Consider the following 18,331-nt stretch of genomic DNA (forward strand, 5'->3'; position numbering starts at 1 on the left):
TAGCCAGCCATGCATGTGCAACTGTCCCTAAGAGCCAGGCCTCAGCAGAAAAGCTGGTGTGCATACAATCTTGAAACAAAAATAGCTGTCATATCAAAGCTAATTTGCCACAAAAGAAAGCACTGATCCTCAGTTAGGGAATACCAAGCTAGTTGGAGTTCCAGACTGGTTAAAAAAAAAATAAATCATAGGGACTTGATTTTATACAAGAAAAGTGTATTTTTAATCTCTCTAATCTCACTTAATAATGGATGAACTGATTTTCCTTAAGGCTGAAAGGCAGGGACGAACAAATATAGATAATATCGGTTCTTGAGAGTGAAAAAAGTTTTAAAGTCTCTGAGCAACTAGAAGAGGTGAGGGAAACACAAACAGTTATACAGCAGGCTGCTGCTATCATATGTGGCACCAAAAATACGTTCGCTTAATGCTCCCTGGACCAGGGTTTCATTTTACCTCATTTTAGTGAATTAAATCATGTACTACAAAGGAATTTGGATCTGAATGAAAGGAACAAGATTGATATCAGGATGAAAAGTAATGCCCTATTAATTCAGGTCCAGACATTAAAGACAAAAATAAAATTGAATTACACAGTATTCTAATATTTCTGGACTAGATAAAATTGTATATAAAAGCCTTTTTCATAGCCAAATGCAGATGGGAGCAGTAATGGATTTTTAAAAGATACAACAAAATGGTCAACATCTACTTTCAGGCACCCAGTGAACTGCACAGATGGTGTTGACTCAAAAGCTGCTGCTGAACAGAAAGCTGTCCACTGGTACTTCTCTGCACACGTTCCTCCCCTATATCCAAAATGGTAAATTTCTAAGACTAGCTCGGGTTGCAGATGAAAAGCAGCTGTTTCAAGCTGAATGGTATGAAAAAGGCAACACTGATAATGAAGGAATACCACTTTCAAGACATTGTAGTCAAGGCACAAGCCCCTTTGGCTGAAAGAACACTTACAAGCAGGCGGTTCATTCTGGAGTAGAAGTATGGAAGACATCACCTAGACTCTTGTCCAATGCTAAGCTGCATGTGATAGCATCCTTGAACAATAAACTTTTCTCAACCAGTGAATGGTGATCCACATGGCTTGGCTGGGTGACAGTAATGAAACAGACCTACACAGTGAAACCACAAGGTTGCAGGTAAGTTCATGTGCTGCAACGTTATTGCCTCAGCAGCCCAGGCCATCAAAGCTAGCCTGTACTCCTTGTCTTGGCTTTCCCATACAACATAAAATCAAAGTACCAACACTCACTTTCAACAACTTGGAGCCAAGATCCTTCAAAAAGAGCAGCTCTGGAATACTGAACCTGGATTAGCACTGCTTCCTGTGCAGGCAGAGCTGCACACCAAACAATGTCCTTCAGAAGACAGGACGTTCCCAGTAGTTCAATAGAAGAGTAGTCTGAACTCCACGAAACCAAAGGAATTACCGCAAATCTCAGTCGTTCTGTTCCAAATCAAACACATATTCCTATAAACTGTCCTCTCCAATGTAAACTCTTAATAGTATCTATATATTGGCTGCATTTGTCTTGAAAAATCCTAAAGATATACTCCACAGAACCCACTTCTCTGAGAAAACAAGGAGAGAAGAAACAAGAAATGCAAGGTACTGCTTAAACTGCTATTCGCACCGGAATGAACTTAAAATACTGTGGTATAAAACCTGTATGGATCAGAATAGTGGAACAGCAAAATGTCAGCAACATTTTAAAGGTAATATAATTTGGAGTGCAGAATTCAATATGATAAAGAATGATAGCCACTGTATAATATCTCAGCCTACTCATACACAGCAGACTTTAAAAAAAAATCATGACTACATTAATTCAAGGAAACTTCCAATGTGGAATTGGGAACAGTATCTCAGTGTCCAGAGTCAGCTTTTGGCTCTATTTCTACTAATCATGGTGCTGCAGCTGACCCAGTTTAAATGTATTTCTGTAAAGATTCCATAATTTTTGGTGATGTTGCATATTGTATTCTCCTAAGCCATTTAAAAATATTGCACTACAGTAAATACCTAGTGCCTAAAAATAAGGTGCATCATGCGGAACAGCCCTACTGCATCATTGAAATACTACGTAAAAGTTTTATTAAAGTTTTATTTGTACAGTAAACACAAATATTCACACTTGTGTAATAAACTCAACACTACATTAGGATGCACATTTGCATATTTGACCCTGTTCTATTTGTGTGTGCATACCTGTCTGTGACATTAAATTTGTGGGTAGAGGTCATATTTTGCAGCAAATTTTTTATTACCTGAACTTTAAGAAGATCATCTGCACCTACAAGCCTTGTCCTGCTAGCATTCTAGAGCCATGAGGTCTGCAACACCACTACCTGCAGTGTTAAGTGTATATGCACAATATAGAATTTTCAAATTATTATAAAGTTATCATAACATACATAAAGCTCCCAGACCCATTAGGATTGATACTCTGATTCAGCTACACCTGAGGATTCAAAAAAGGGAAGAAAAAAGTCAGACTGTACACTCCTTAGTTATTCAGTGCTCTACCAAAGGAATTTTGTTTCTAATACCTTCAGGCAATCTGTATGCTCCCAAGTATTATAGTTTATACTATATATTACCCATATATATTATATGTGGGTAAAACTACTATACTTAGTTAAATGCCTCTCTTTGGTCTAGAAACAAGATGACAACATGAAAACACGCTCTGCCACAAAGTCTCCAGGTTTTTATGGTATTGCTTAGGTCATTCATAGAGTGGGGTGTTTCACTTCTGAAAAATCACAGAATCGCAGAATCACAGAATTATCAGAGTTGGAAGGGACCTCTAGAGATCATCTAGTCCACCTCCCCTGCCAAAGCAGGATTGCCCAGAGCACATTACTCAGGACTGCATCCAGGCGGGTCTTGAAAATCTCCAGGGAAGGGGACTCCACAACCTCCCTGGGCAGCCTGTGCCAGTGCTCTGTCACCCTCACCGTAAAGAAGTTTTTCCGTGTATTTGAACGGAACTTCCTACGTTCTAACTTGTGCTCATTACCCCTCGTCCTGTCACTTGGAACCATTGAAAAGAGCCTGGCTCCGTCCTCCTTCAACCCACCCTTTAGATACTTGTACGCAATAATAAGGTCTCCCCTCAGCCTTCTCTTCTCCAGGCTAAAGAGTCTCAGCTCTCTCAGCCTTTCCTCATAAGGCAGATGCTCCAAGCCCTTAATCATCTTAGTTGCCCTTCGCTGGACTCGCTCCAGCAGTTCCCTGTCCCTCTTGAACTGGGAAGCCCAAAACTGGTCTTTCCCAGAAGTCCAAAGTCTGTGGATCTGAGGTTAGTATTGATTCCATTTGCAGGAGAATTTCGTTTCTGGATAACACCTGCTTCTGAAATTTCTGATTCATGGCAGCCACGGTCCATCGATATTGAACTTGCAGCATATGCTCTGCTCTCTCACTTTCATCAAGATAGATTAGCAGAGGGGATCCCTATTATGAAATGGTTAAGTCACCAAAGAAATCACCTTGGGGGATTTTCATCTACTCAGGTAATATCTTGTCTCAAGGGGCTTGGTTATATTTTCTAAATGAGCACCGTATATTTAAAAAAAAAAATAAAAAGAAAAAAAAGAAAAAAAGAAAAAAGAAAAAAAGTAATAACATAAGTGTAATAAAAGAAAAGAAACCATAGAATGGTTTAGGTTGGAAGGGACCTTAAAGGTCATCTAGTTCCAACCCCCCCTGCCACAGGTTCCACTAGACCAGGTTACTCAAAGCCCCATCCAACCTTGTCTTGAACACTTCCAGGGCATCCACAACTTCCCTGGGCAGCCTGTTCCAGTGTCTCCCCACCCTCAGAGTGAAATATTTCTTCCTAATATCTAATCTAAATCTACCCTCTTCCAGTTTAAAAATGTTACCTCTCATCCTATCACTACACTCCCTGATAAAGAGTCCCTCCCCATCTTTCCTGTAGGCCCCCTTTAGGTACTGGAAGGCTGCTATAAGGTCTCCCCAGAGCCTTCTCTTCTCCAGGCTGAACAACCCCAACTCTCTCAGCCTTTCTTCATAGGAGAGGTGCTTCAGCCCTCTGATGATCTTCATGGCCTTTTTCTTGTTGCAGAAGAAAAACATTTCCTGACTAGTAAGGGAAAGATACATATAATTCTAGATTTGGATGAATATTTGGACTGAGTCTTGTTTCTTACAAGAACTCTGGAAGTATGTTAAAACATTTTTCTGCAAGAATATAACATATATAAACTTAAAAATCACATGATAATTTAAAAAATTTAAGTAATACCAACCAAATATTTTCAATTTCATATAAAAAATATTTAAAATACCTTAGTGTAGCAACGTTTTTATTTCTCAATTTTTAAAAAAACTTAACAATCTATATTTAATGTACTGATGCCATTTGAAGCCAAACACTGATCTGCCTGCCAGTTATTCAGCAAAACAGAAAAAGTACTGACCAATTCTTCACAATTGCCATCACACTATGCAAAGAAAGAAATCATTTACCCTGAGTTTGTAATAGTGAAAAGCTGTTTAATATTTTGGTGTAAAAAGCTATTGATTTCCATTATTTTACATGGATTTCCAGCATTTTATTAACTTTGTCTCCAGCAGAGAGAAAGAACTGAACGCTACATAATTTGGACCAAATGGGTGAACACAAGCCAACCACAACAAAGGGATTATTTGTATTGGGCAGGGGAAAAGCCCATAAATCACTGTGATTCTCTCATGTTAATTTTGCCTTTATTCTTCCTGCTCTCTGAATGGACCCTAGACTCCTATAACGTACCATGTCCTATTATATTATGATTTCTCCTAAAGAGGGCTTATCGCTTAATCTGTTTATACAGCAGCAGAATCAATCAGATTGACTGGGATTTTGGTGTGCCATTGCAATTAGAGGCTATATATACCCTTGTGCAATATTCACATTAGGAGCTTAGTAACCCTTTTCCAGGTGCCACTTTCCAGACATAGGGTCTCTGACATAGATTTGTATAACATGCTTAGTAACAAGCAGAAGAGATTTGAGATACCATTTTTTAAGATCTCTGAAATCTTATATTTATTTGTAAAATATTTGAAAAATAGGTTGATAGGACAGTTGTCATGATAAACCTTCCCATGGAGTTCCTAACTGAGATTGCATGTGTACGTACGTGCATGCACACACATTTTGCACACGGCTGGCACTTTACAGTAAAGAAGCCCTTTTGTATTTTAAAGGTATCGATACCTCAGAAGTGCAGGAACATTATGTTCACTAACAAGCCTGCAGCAGGCAGAGGTGAAGGTCTAATTCGTATCTACTAATTGCAAATCAGGAACTAGAAGGAATTCTTCCTTCAGCACCTGTCAGTAATATGGAGAAAAAGAAAAATGCACGTTCTGAAGGAAATCAGTGGAAGATTCGCGCGGGAAGTCTTGCATAGCCAGCAGTATTAGAAAAACATTACTCATGTTGTTAAAAATGAGAAATAGTAGGATGTTTCTAATCACAAAAAGTTTAGCACCCAAGGTGAGAAAATCATTCTAGAGCTTGTTATGATGGCTGAGACTGAACTGAGCAGGGAGCTGAAAGCTGGCACTTGCTTTGGAACGAGCAACTCCAGGGAATCAGAGATGCGGGTCAGACAGAGCCCCTTAGCTGGTGGAGGCTCCACGGCCTCCCAGGGAATCTCTTCCAGCACCTCATTTTTCTTATCGGTAGGAACAAACCCCTCAATGTACCTTTTTTTTTAATGCAATTTAAGGCCAGCGTTTCTTCTCCTGCTCATCACGGATATGGAAACAGACCGCATGCCTTTCCTTGATAGGTCTTGTTATTATGTCCCATTTTCCCCTCTCCTTTTTCCCATGTCTTCTCTTCTGTAGACTCACATTCTTTCATTTTTCTTAGTAAGACTCATTTTCAAGACCTTTGCTTTCCTCTGGACAGTCTCCAATCAGACCACATGTTTCTGTACAAATGCCATCCAAAATATGCATTCAGTACAGACAAAGAAAAGGGAATCCCATTCAGTAGGAGAGATACAGCTGGTGCTTCAAAATACCAGATTCACCAAAGCTCAACTGACTGGGACAAAATACGGGTGAAAACTATGTATGGAAATTAAGAATCTGTTAAACAGACTTAATAAGATATCCAAAAGCCACAACTGTACCGTGAGAAAGAAAATATCTTTGGTAAAAAAGTTAGTAGAAAAAGGAAGGCAAGAATTAGAAGGAAAAAACCCTGATAATTAAGATGAATATAGAATGTAAAAGCAAACAGAAAAAAAAGGTGAAAACATCTGTAAAAACACATTATGAAATCTAAAATATTAGAATGAGATGCTGACAGTGGCAATGAAAAATCCATGACTGTATGGGCTAGAGAAAATAAGACAGACCTTGAATTTTATTCAAAACTTAATTTAATTTGGAAACAGAGAATTTGTTAACATCAATATATAAAAAGCTTTTTTGTTCTACTTTTGGAGAGAATGTTGATCTTGAGATGAAAAGTGCTTCCTAGTCCGTCAGCAGCTAAGAATGGTCTTAAATAGGAGTAAATGTTTTAAAATTAGCAGTTCTCAGAGTTTCTTTCACACATTTCTACATGGTGTTATATAATAGTAATTAAAAAAAAACCCCGATCTACTGAGGGAATTTAAAAAACCCACTACCTTTGTGTTGATATTTAAGAAGGGACACTATACAGTCAAGTAACCATATAACATAATACACTTGCTTGATTTCAATCCAGACAAAATAGTGAGAAAAATTATACAGAATTTAACTGACGAAGATTGAAGTGAAAGGGATGTAATTAATGCCAGTCAACATGGGTTTATGTAAAATAGGTCCTGTCAAACAAATCTCATTTTGTTCTTTGATGAGCTTATAGAAGTTTGGGTGATAAAGATAAGTGCATAGGTGTAATGCACTTAGACACCTGTAATGCGTTTGACTTACTAGCGCATTGCTGATATTCATACTAAAAATTATTAATATACAGTTTTAATAGTGCATATGTAAAATGGATTGAGTACTCCCTAAAACAGCGATTTTAAGAAGTAATTATCAATTAGAAATCATTAACTGGAAGGTGGAAGTGCTAGTGGTGATCCACAGGTACTTGTGGACCTGTTAGACCTGATTTTCACGTAATTTTCATTTCTGTTCTGAAATTAAATTTGAAAGTATTGCCAAGAAACTTTGAAAAAACCCACAAAACTAGAGGAGTGGTATATAAAGATGGACTGGGCAGTTGCACAGAATACTCTGTCTCACTTACTAAGCTAGGCCAATTTACTGTGTTGTACCTCAATGCTCAAATCAGGTTTAATGACTGGGATATCTCGGGGAAAAAAATAAAAGGAAAAATTCAGAGCATGTTCCTGGAAATACTACAATCTGTTTCTCTTGGCAAATGTGATTTTCTCTGTAAGAGTTATGTGAGAGAAGCCAGATGACGGTTTTATAGAAACCTGGGGTGATAATGTAGCGTGGTAGCCTCTCGAAACCATCTTTTTGACAATAGTTAAACAAGTGGCTAATGTGTGGCGAACTTTCCCTGCTTACTCCCAAACTATGTTCCCTGATTGTAAGAAATATCCACTAGACATAGCTTTCCACCATTGACCCCCACAGAAGTTACCCAACAAATGGCTGTAAAGTTACCTGTATTGCACAGGTTATAAACAGGGACAAAGGTAGAATGAATCTGTTGCAGCTCACTCCCTGTGTGTTCACTAAACAATTTGTAGTAAAGTCTATGATACACCTATATAATATATTCTAGAGGCACACAGAGAAACTTAAACTTAGATAAGCGCTTTCAAGCTGATGATTTTACCATTTGGCCCAAAGATCACTGTACTCTGAAACTATTGCCCAGAAAACTCTATCTCTAATTTTCCAGTTATCAAAAAAAACCCAAGAAATGAAGAAAAATCAAGCAGGGTTCATGCAACAAATAGAGAAAAGGAACGATAAATGAATAAAATGCAAAGCATGCTACAGTTATATCGTACATTCCAAACAGAAACTGCAGTAGCAATTATAACACAAAAAGCATATTCAATTATCAGCTACAGATTCAGAGTAACAATAAAACTGAGATCACTGTAGTTTTCTAGGGGATACACAGAGCAAAAGAGCTGAACTAGTTCCTTCTGAAATTTCTGCCGTGTAACATTAGGCAATGCCATATAAAATTGGGTGATGGAAACCCGTAAAAAGTGCCTGAAATTCTCAATACATTCAACATCCATAGGCTTAAATAAATCCATTTTGAGGACTCCATCATACCTACCACACATGAAAATTTTTTTACAGCTACAAATGTGAACCTCATGCTTTTGCTTCCTCACACTATATAGCTCCTCCATGAACAGAAAGCATTTAGTGAACAGAAATGTAGACAAGCTCTAATTTTCTTACAGTGGCAACTGCATCCATTATGCGTTACAGTGTCACTTCGCTCTGAAAGAGTTAACTTTCTAGCTCCTATTCTCTGCAGTGCTGCATAAACACTGCACATTATTCTTACTGAGCATGCTTCATCTTTCCTGTCTCCACAGTCTTGGGCTGTCAATCACCTGTCAGTCCCTACCACATCAGCACAGTGCGCATCACCAGGCTGTCAGCACAGCAGCTGATGAGACTCTGCTAAGAGCTGTCAATCAAACTTGTTTCTCTTATCTGTTCGGGAAATATTTTGTCTCTAAGAAACAAAGAACCTGGGCAACAATGGATCAGAGTCTAGTATTTACTCTTTTACAGGGATAGAAGGCTCTTAACAGGAAATGAATCCACAACAAGGGGAAAAAAAATATCTGCTCCATTAAGCATATTTTCTTTTGGGGTTTTGTTTAAATCCTATTTACTTCTTGACCCAATAAATCAGGGCATAATAAATTAAAGCAAATTTCTTTTTTCTCTCACTGTAAAATGAATTTCACGGGTTTGCTTCTTAGTTTCTGTTGAATATAATTTGATGCAGTTTAAAGCAGGTAGAATCTCTTTGGTTTTGGGACTCTTTCCCTGCCTTTAGGCATTGGAATGTGTGAGCTTTCTTTCCACCTCACTGTAGCCAAAAAGCCAGACTACAGAAAACACATAATTTACACCTTTGTTACATTAAAATATATCTTTATTTTCTGTAGCGTTTCTCATTAAAACTCAATTTCAACATTAAATTTAATAACATAAGTAGGGTTCACACATAATAGCAGGCCAAAAGAATAGCTGAGGGGTGTAAGAAAGCAGGAGAAAAACATACATTTTCATTGGATGTTTGAAAGAAGATAGTATCTTCTTTCTGGAATGCCGTACCGGGGAGAAAGAACTGCAGAAGGTAAAGTTCTTGCACGTACAGAAATAAAATACTGAAGAAAGACAAAAAGAGCTGCAAAGATGGGCACAGCAGCCACAGAAGCTCTGCATGAAAAGTTGAGCTGGGCTTTCAAGTGCACATCTATCCGAGGCAGAATAATGTTCTGCAAAGATAACTGGTCTAGGTCTAACAAACACGGCAATCAAATTAATTAGCAGTGGTGGATCACTGAACTAACAGACCTCTACTCTTCCCAGGGCATAAGTAAGTATCTTTACATGCTGTGCCATACAGATACACAGGCACACTTAAAGCCAGCTCGAGTATCTGTACATAGTGCGGTCTCGTGCCAAGTAACGTAAACATAACCCAGTGACTTAAAATCCCCACTTTAACCAATATCTATTTTTCCCTACAAATTAAAGAATCTCAGAGCTGATAGTCGAGGAGAAACCTTGCAGGCCCAGTAGTGAGACTAGCTAAGGGAAGAGAAACCCTTTTCTCAGTACAGGGAGGTGTGTTGTAAAACACAATAATGTGAAAAGCAGGCCTAAAAATATTTGGTGTTTTTCATAAAGCTTCAGTTTGGGGCCATGAAATTAAATAAGCAGCTTAGTTTTCTGAGACAAAACCAAGTGAGTTTACAACCCTTACAGTTTCATGGACAGAGCTGTATACTAAAGGTTAAAAGAAACAGAAGGCAAGTAATAGTGGGTTTTTTAAATCTTCAACACTTACACAAACAATGATTTGCAGGCCTGATTCACGTACTCTGAATGTTCGTAGTGGCTGTGGAATTGGGCTGTCCAGGTAAGAGCAGAGGGAAGAGAGAGCCAGCTGGGAAACAGGCTGTGATAGGAAACCCATGGAAAGGAAAAGTTTAAAGCAAGTATGGAAAAGAAGCCCCCAGAAGAGTCTGAGGACTGCAGTCAAGGTTAGAGAAGAGCAGAAGAGAATATGCAAGTTCCCAGCAGCCTCCCACAACACCTGGGGGCTTTGAAGAAAGAACCTGGGGCAAAACACCATGCTCCTCTCTGTTTCCGGTGGCTTAAGGCAAGATCTGGATAGTCCCTGAGAACAAGGAGGGAAAAGGACCGGGAATCGCCATAACCCAGAGAAAAATTGTGGCCATGGACAATGAAAAACTATTTGTCCTTCCCTACACACATCCCCCCCAATAATTTTTCTGGAATTTGTTTGCTCCAGAAGAGAATATTTTGGTTCCCAAAGGAGGGAAACCATTGCCCAAGGGAAAGAAAATAAGGAGGCAGCCACAACCAATATCAGAGATGTAAGCAAATCTCTCACAGGCTGAAGCAAGACAAAGGCTGGCAATTTTGAGCTGAATGCTGGAGCAGAGGCAAGAGGTCGGCATCTTTCACCACCTTCAACTCTATAAACAACTTCTCAAAGGATGCCTGTTTCTCTTTTCTAGGGCCTAATCTTGGTTCCTTCCATTACTGTTTGTGCCTGCAAGAATAAGAAGAAACAATTTGTCTTTTCTCTTCCCTCGCAGCCAGCTCCGGTGGGGTTTTTTGCCCACTACATACGAAAGAGCGTGCACACTGGGTGAGGAGACAGCTGTCTTGCTGGGGACAGTGCGGATGGAGACCAGGCACTTTTGTTTCATCCGTTCCAAATCTCCAGGCTTGGTGCTGCCACCACTCAGCATACTCTGCCTCATCTAAGAGGAGCCCCAGCCCACTGGCCAGCGATTTCACTTGTTACTTAGAATAAAGGTGCTGGGTGATAGTATGGTCTTTGGGAGATGCCAAGACCTTCCACGTCATAAGGGAGCACGAGCGCAGCTTGGACAGGCAAAACAGCGACCTCAATCAGGTCTCTGTGCTCAGCGAGGACCTGCTACAGGTAGAAGCAACTTTCTGCTAATGTTTGCACCCAAAGGGGAGCAGACTGCTCTGTTCTCAACTCCTGGACATATTTTCGGACACAAACTTCCCTGGTAGGAAGACAGGGTTGCTCTTAACACACAACCTCCATTCTGCACCCTCCCCAAGCAATGCTGGAGGTATCCCTGAGCAGGGACTTGGACAACCGGGCACCCGCAAGGCTGCTCTCAAAGCCTGCTGAGATGGCAACAGAAGTCCCAGACTGGAACAGCCCAAGCACACTCTTTAGAGTATCACGAACCAGGAATACTGCTCATGTCAGAAAGAATCACTAATACTGTAATTCAGAATTACATAAATATTTACTAAGGAAGGAAAGGAAAAGTGAATGAACAGAAAGAGCCCCCCTAAGTGCTGAGCTTTAATTCCAGATGCTGAGAATAACACCAAAAGCAACAACAGTTTGTGCAGAGGTCAGAAATTAAAACCAAAGGAAAAATCCTGTGTACTAGTGGCTTTTAAAAACGTGCCTACAGTAATTTGATCTTTCAATCACGCTTATCAGCAACAATGCTAAGAATCACAGTATTGCCCCGTACCAAACTGTCCCAGTTACAGATAGCACAACCATTATCAAGTATTTGTGACAACAGGAATATTTTACTCTTTGACAAATTCTTTCATATGCAGCACTGTTTTCCAGAAACACAACTCCTGCTGATCTAACTGGACATTAATTGCTTTTTTGCTGATGTATCTGTGCCTTCTGGACTGATAACACAACTAGCAAATCTGATATCTGACAAGTTGACTCAACCTAATCAGGACAGATCAGCTGTTACCACCGTTGCTATAGGCTGTAATTTGAGGACCTTTACAGAGTTATCACTTGCTTTGAAAGGCAAGAAACTGTAATTCTGTCAACACTAATCCCAGAACGCACGTTCAAAGTGGCTGTTATTTTTTCTCCAGGAGAAGGCAACACTTGTCAAATAAATACCTGAGATAATTGATAAAAGGAATTAGAAGTATGTGAGTGATATGCTGACAATCAGTCACTCTCATGAAAAAGAAGAACCTCGCAAGATTCAGAACATTAAGCAGAGAGCACAAGCTGTCACTGTGAAGCAGGGGTCACTCTGAATGGAGTGAAACAATTGGCAATGCAGTTTTTCAATGTTTACTTATCTCTCTCTTGCTTAGTGCTAAAGCGGAGTGAATTATTCACTTCAAACAATTTGTTCAATGAATTTTACCCCTTTTTCCTGCTCAGCATATGCAGGCAATGGATACCAATGCCATCAGATTTATTCACTGCTTCTCTTTTATCCAAGCTTTCATTTAGTGCTTGATTGAGAGTATTCTAGACTTCCACTGCTATTCAGACAATATCCAGGGCAGGTCCTTAATGTGTGCAAACAGCATAGATCCACACAGCTGATGGAATAATGATTATCTACAGCAGCAAGGATATAGCTTTTGGTATTTTTTTTTTTCTGATCCCTGTTTAAATCTAGAAGCCCTTCCAGCAACAATACTGAAATTTGCTACAATGTTACCTGTTCTGTGAACAATTTTGCCCACAAGACTCAGCACTTGAATGTTTGCAGAAACCAGAGTAACAAAGAGTACAAGCACAGCCACACCAAACCAATTAAAAAATTCCAAAGAATACTTGTATTATTTGCCTTACTCCACTAGGAAATAATTTGTTTTCATGTGATAAAATTCAGGGGAATTTCACAAAAAAAATGGATTCCCAACCCACGCAATTCTTTAAAGGAACTTGATGGTCACCAAATACAAACAAGTGACTTTGTCATTGCCAGGGCTGCATCTATCTCTTACAGATAAACTGTGTTTAGAAACTCAGGCTTAAAATTAGAACAAAAAAAATATCTCTTACTGTATCGCTTTGGTCCATCTTCCAAACAAAATGAAAGGGTTAAGGTTGCATCATCTTCAAAAAATTCAGTTGCAAAGGCATCCCACCAGAGGTTGTCACTATCCTAGGAAGCAACAGATCATTCACTTAACAGGAGGCAAAATGAAAATATGTTCATCCTTTGTAAAAGAAATTTGACAGGATCACACATAGTTTGCACTTCTTCACCTATGGTTTTGGGGTGTAGATATCTACGTGATATTTCAAACTAATTAACTAGACAAAGTTCTAGTTCTAATTTAAGAAAAAAGCTAAAATGTATAGTTTATTATACAATAAACTGTCTTTCATTTTATTGAGCACACTAAATATGTAAAAACTTTCATTTTCATAAATCCATGTTTTTCTTCAAGTATTAAAAATGGGTTTATAAATTAGTTGCAAATAAAGCAATCATGTATTTCCCTGCCCCCTCCCCCCCTTTTCTGGGCTGCGTATCTCAAATGCTTGGTCCTAATAATGAAAAAAACTCAGTACTTAATTCTATAATGCTATATAACCTGATTATCAGCATGAGCTGACAAAAAAGTTACTTAGAAACTAAATATAATAGCCATTCCACTCCAATGCATTTAATATAAATACAATGCTACTGCAGGTTAATTAAATACCAGCTAGTTACTTAAATGTAATTGTTGTGAGAAATCTTTACTTTTCAGTGTGATACATGAAGTGAAAACAATATTTTAAGATGACCTGTGTATACTTAGACTTACAGTAATACACATAGCTGGAACATAGAAATTATTAATATAGTGTACAATGTAAAGTATATACCAATACACCACTACAGGTGCTCTGTAGGCTTTGACAACTGAATCAGGCATTTTCAGACCTGGGTGATCAACAACAGGCACCCAAACCTCAATGTCTAGCACCTGTGCAAGTGGTCCAGCTTGCAAGGGTTTTCAGAGAAGTCAGGCAACACCACAAGCCACCATTTGCTTCATTCAAAAGCTACAGTTATATTTAATGGCTGGATTTAAGCTGTTTGGTGCAGTCTGTTCTGCTCCTTCGAGGCCCCGAGATTTAAATCACTTGCAGCACACACAATCAGCAACAGAGCTAGAAATCCACTTCTGAAGATGCCCGAGTCACACTCCTCAGAACCACTCTATCCCACTCACGGCAGCTACCTTCCCAGTGTGCAAGGCCAGGTTCATTCAGCGTAGTGAGCGCTGAGTACCTCTTAATGCCTGAGCAATGTATAAATAAGCCAGAAAACGTTTGTTACCTTCACAGGAAAAAAACCCTGAGATAAAATGCCAATTTAAGACAAAACATGCATCTATCATATTCATTCTATGTACACATGCAGAGAAAAAACTATCTGGGTTTTTTAGTTCTGCTCCTGTTATTGCTGAAGACATTACTATTGGATTTCACTCCAAACTGCTGAGCAGGGTATTTTTCCTGCTTTACAACTTTACTTTGATTTTTGCCAAGCATCCAATGAAGAAATGGTAAGGACAGGTTTTAGCATTTCAGCTTCTACCGGAGATCCCCGAGAGACTTCTTGGCTGGGCCAGAGCCTATAATTCACCTTCCTTGTCAAGGCTCATCCCACCCACCAGCAGCGGGGCGAGGAGTAGCACAGCTCTGTGATACTTGCTCAAAGTTCAGTCACACAAAGAGGCATCAAAACCATCCCTACGTCTCAGAAATCTGTTGTCACAGAGAGCTGCTGCTCTTTCCTCTTTGCTGGTGTAAACCTCATGAGTGTTTCCACATGCAAACATCACTGCATTGACGATCTGAGTAGCCACAATGGTAAGTAATATGTATATAGCTGTTCAACAGAAGCCCAACAACCAGCTTCTAGCAACACACCTCTGTGCACCGACCCATCACTTGGGACAGCCTGGTGGGTGACATTATAAGCCCATAAGAGAGTGTATTGTCCAACAAGTAATTATGAGCTACCACACTGCCATTTGCCAAGAGAGGCTGCAGTATTGCTTAGCTGGGATCTTTTGGATATACTTGTCATAGGGAAGAACGAGGGGAGGGAAGGATTGAAGCAATGTCACATACCACATCTGCAGCTCTTGTAAACTCAGTAGTTGAGTATCACTGGAGCTACTCATGCAGCATCCAATGACACTGAAGGCAAAAAGGGAGCATCACGTAGTCGGGATGCAAATGCACATGGGAAAGACAGAGAAAAGCCAGGAAAGTGCAGGGCCTCACCTCAAAACCACACATATTTGCACTCACTCTTGCTTCCAAGAAGTCTGAAGTCAAGGAAAATGTGGACACAGAATTACTGTGGAGTCTCTCCCTGGAGAGATGAAATATCCAGACTCTGTCACAGTTTGAATACTGTCCAAGGTCTTTATCTTATGCTTTTGCATATTTTATGTCAGGAAGAAGGAAAAGCAGAAAATGCAACATCCCACCCACAAAAAAATAACCCAAACCTTAATAGAATATATAAATCCTCTGTCAAGATTGGATACGCTGTGCTGATTAATTCTCTGCTCCACCCTTGTCACAGGTGGGCCCAACTACTCTCACAGCCAAATGATGAACAAAACCAAATGAGGTGTCCCCTAGCCAAGCTGAAAAAGGACCCAGTTATTATGAAAAGAAAAAAAAAAAAAAGAAGAATCATAAAATCACCCCCTCTTTCTTGCAAAAAGGGGATGGTGAAGGCAAGGCTGCCCCCAGGCATCTTTAACTTATGCTCTGACAGGTTACGGGGGATTTTGCCAGAGTAATTATTTTTCTATTCAACAATAATGAGAAATTACCATGGCAACCTCCCTTTCACGTAGTGCACTCACCCGCTCAAACATTGAAATAATGGCCTAAACATAACACACAAAAAAATTAATACTTTAAAAATATTTTGTCTTGAAATAAACTTAAGGAATGGGTCAAAGGAGAGAAGAGGGCAGAGACAGCCAGCAAGTTGGGTCAGAAGTGAAGATGCCATGCTGCTGTAGCCAGCTACCCAAGCAGCAAAAAGTCTTCTGCCACCACTGTCATTGTTCCCTCTGATCCCCTCCACCCCCAGTATTATTTGTAATTTGAAGCATGGCTCAACTCTGAATAGGGTCTCCAAGTAAATGGAATCCTAGGGTTTCGATATTTTTTCCTGACTCTGATTTCTTTGGCAAATGTAATCAGATTTTAAGTACAATGATGTTCTTTTTCCCCCTCCATCTAATAGTCCCACATATTCACTGTGTGATCTGAGAGTCAAGCTGGGTTCTTCTTTACACCTTACACACTTACATGATTAACAGTCTGCAAGCCAAATGAGGCTTTTCTACTTGCTTGTGATGGTGATTGCTGAACCAAAATAGATCTTGCAACAGGAATATAAGGCCAACTGAGCCTATGGCATTTTCTCCAAATTCCTTTATTTTTGTTTAATGACTTGGAAGGCAGAATGGAGTTCATGCAAAAAGTCAGTAAACGAAACCACACTCAAGAGAGGATGCAGATACTTTGCAGGACAGAATTGGAATTCAAAATTATATTGATAGATTGCAGAAATGATCTGAAATGAAGATGAAATTCAATAAAGTGACAAAAGCACAAATAAAAAATAGCAAATAACTGGCTAAGCAGTACTGTAGAAAATGGTCCCGATCAAAAATGTCAACAATCTGTTGCTCTTGCAAATAAGAGAGATGTCTTAGATATAATTTCCTTCCACTCCAGCAAACACATCTCCGGAATGACTTCAATTAGAATAGTCTGTCCACTTTTGGAGTACTGTGGCCAGGTCTGGACCACCCACTCTTAAAGAATTTAGCTGAGAACAACAGGAATCATTGAGTTTAAAGACACAAGCAAACGAACAAACCAACCCCAAAAGACTCATAGCTGTATTTAGTATAAGACAGAAAAAGCTCAGAGGGAACATGACGACAGTCATCAACCATATGAAAAGACTACTATAAAGAAGAGCGATCACTTGTTCTCGGTGGCTAACAAGGATAGAAGAAGTAATAATCGGCTCAGTTCGCTGCCACCGCGGGTTAAGTGGTTTAATCCCTTGTTACAGATTTCTAGGTTAGTGTTTTGCAGAAGTGAAAGAGCCACAGAGCATGGCTACCGTGCTCTCAAGAAGAGTGGATGCAGAGGTCCCGCTGCCTACAAGCCTCGGGCAGAGCTGCCCCATCGCAGCCACTCCACAGCTCGTACCTGGAAAGAAGCGGATTTGTGTTTTCTCCCTCACATCGCTTTTGGCTGCACACATATAACAGGTGTAAATAGTATATTAAAAAAAGAGTCATGGAAACAAATAAATGTGATTCTGAACACACACAGGAAACACATCTGTTCTAAAATGAGACCTTTTTTATATATATAATCATTTTTCAGGGAAGAACTGAATTTTAAACATCAACCTATGTGGCTTGGCATTGGACAAGGCAAAAATAAAAAGAGATCGTGCCCTTGGGAGCTTACATTTTTCTTCTTGCACCTGCAACCCTTCCCTATTGACACTTACTATTTTCAGAACTCTATACGTCCACACTCCTGTTGGCAACAGACGCGCTTCTCATATTCTTTCCAGTTAATGCTGCGCAAGGAAACTGCTGTCTCCCCAAGGAAAGAATGGTATTCCTCCCCTCCTCCCGTTCCCAGCAAATCAAACTACATTGAGCTTTTAAAATGCAGTTCAAGATAAGATTTTGCCATTAAATACACCTGTAAAAACTGCACAGCCATTACAAATTATGAAACTCACAAGATAAGTATCATAAAAAAATTCTGACACTAATGTTTATACTCAGAGCACACTGACAGACCATTAAAAATAAAACACCTGAAAACAAGAAACCAATAACTTTGCCCATTAGCTTTAAATTAGACCCATCTTGAGCCTACCCAACATATTCAAAGTTCTGATACAAATTTCACAGGAGTAAAAAATTAACAGGGATCCATATATCTTAATTCTATACTTTTGGACATTTGAGTACTGATCTGTAGGTCTGGCCCTGCAATGCACAACGTTTTCATGATCTGGCATAGGGGGGGTTTGCTATTTATATAAATCCTACATGGAATACTGATATTCTGAGTCTTAAATTGATTTTCTTGGAAGCAGTATGAACAGAATGAAAGAGAGGAATACTCATATACAGTATGTAGGTGAGAAACCCATATAGTCAAATGGCTGTCTGTTATCATACAGGTACAAGATGCACACTTATCTTCAGAGCATCTTTGCTAGCAAT

The 18,331-nt window shown here is 39.4% G+C and overlaps 1 protein-coding gene across 6 annotated transcripts in view; it reads right to left on the reverse strand.

The window, feature by feature from the left end:
- Window positions 1-18,331, reverse strand: part of LDB2 (LIM domain binding 2) — a 225,383-nt gene that overhangs the window by 133,165 nt on the left and 73,887 nt on the right. For all 6 annotated transcript variants that reach the window (XM_082482119.1, XM_082482117.1, XM_082482118.1 and 3 more), the window contains one exon: window positions 13,092-13,194. In XM_082482119.1, the coding sequence (XP_082338245.1) occupies window positions 13,092-13,194 (103 nt within the window). The remainder of the gene's footprint in view (window positions 1-13,091; window positions 13,195-18,331) is intronic.

Source organism: Vanellus vanellus, assembly GCF_965231255.1.
Source record: "Vanellus vanellus genome assembly, chromosome: 4".
Taxonomy (NCBI): Eukaryota; Metazoa; Chordata; class Aves; order Charadriiformes; family Charadriidae; genus Vanellus; species Vanellus vanellus.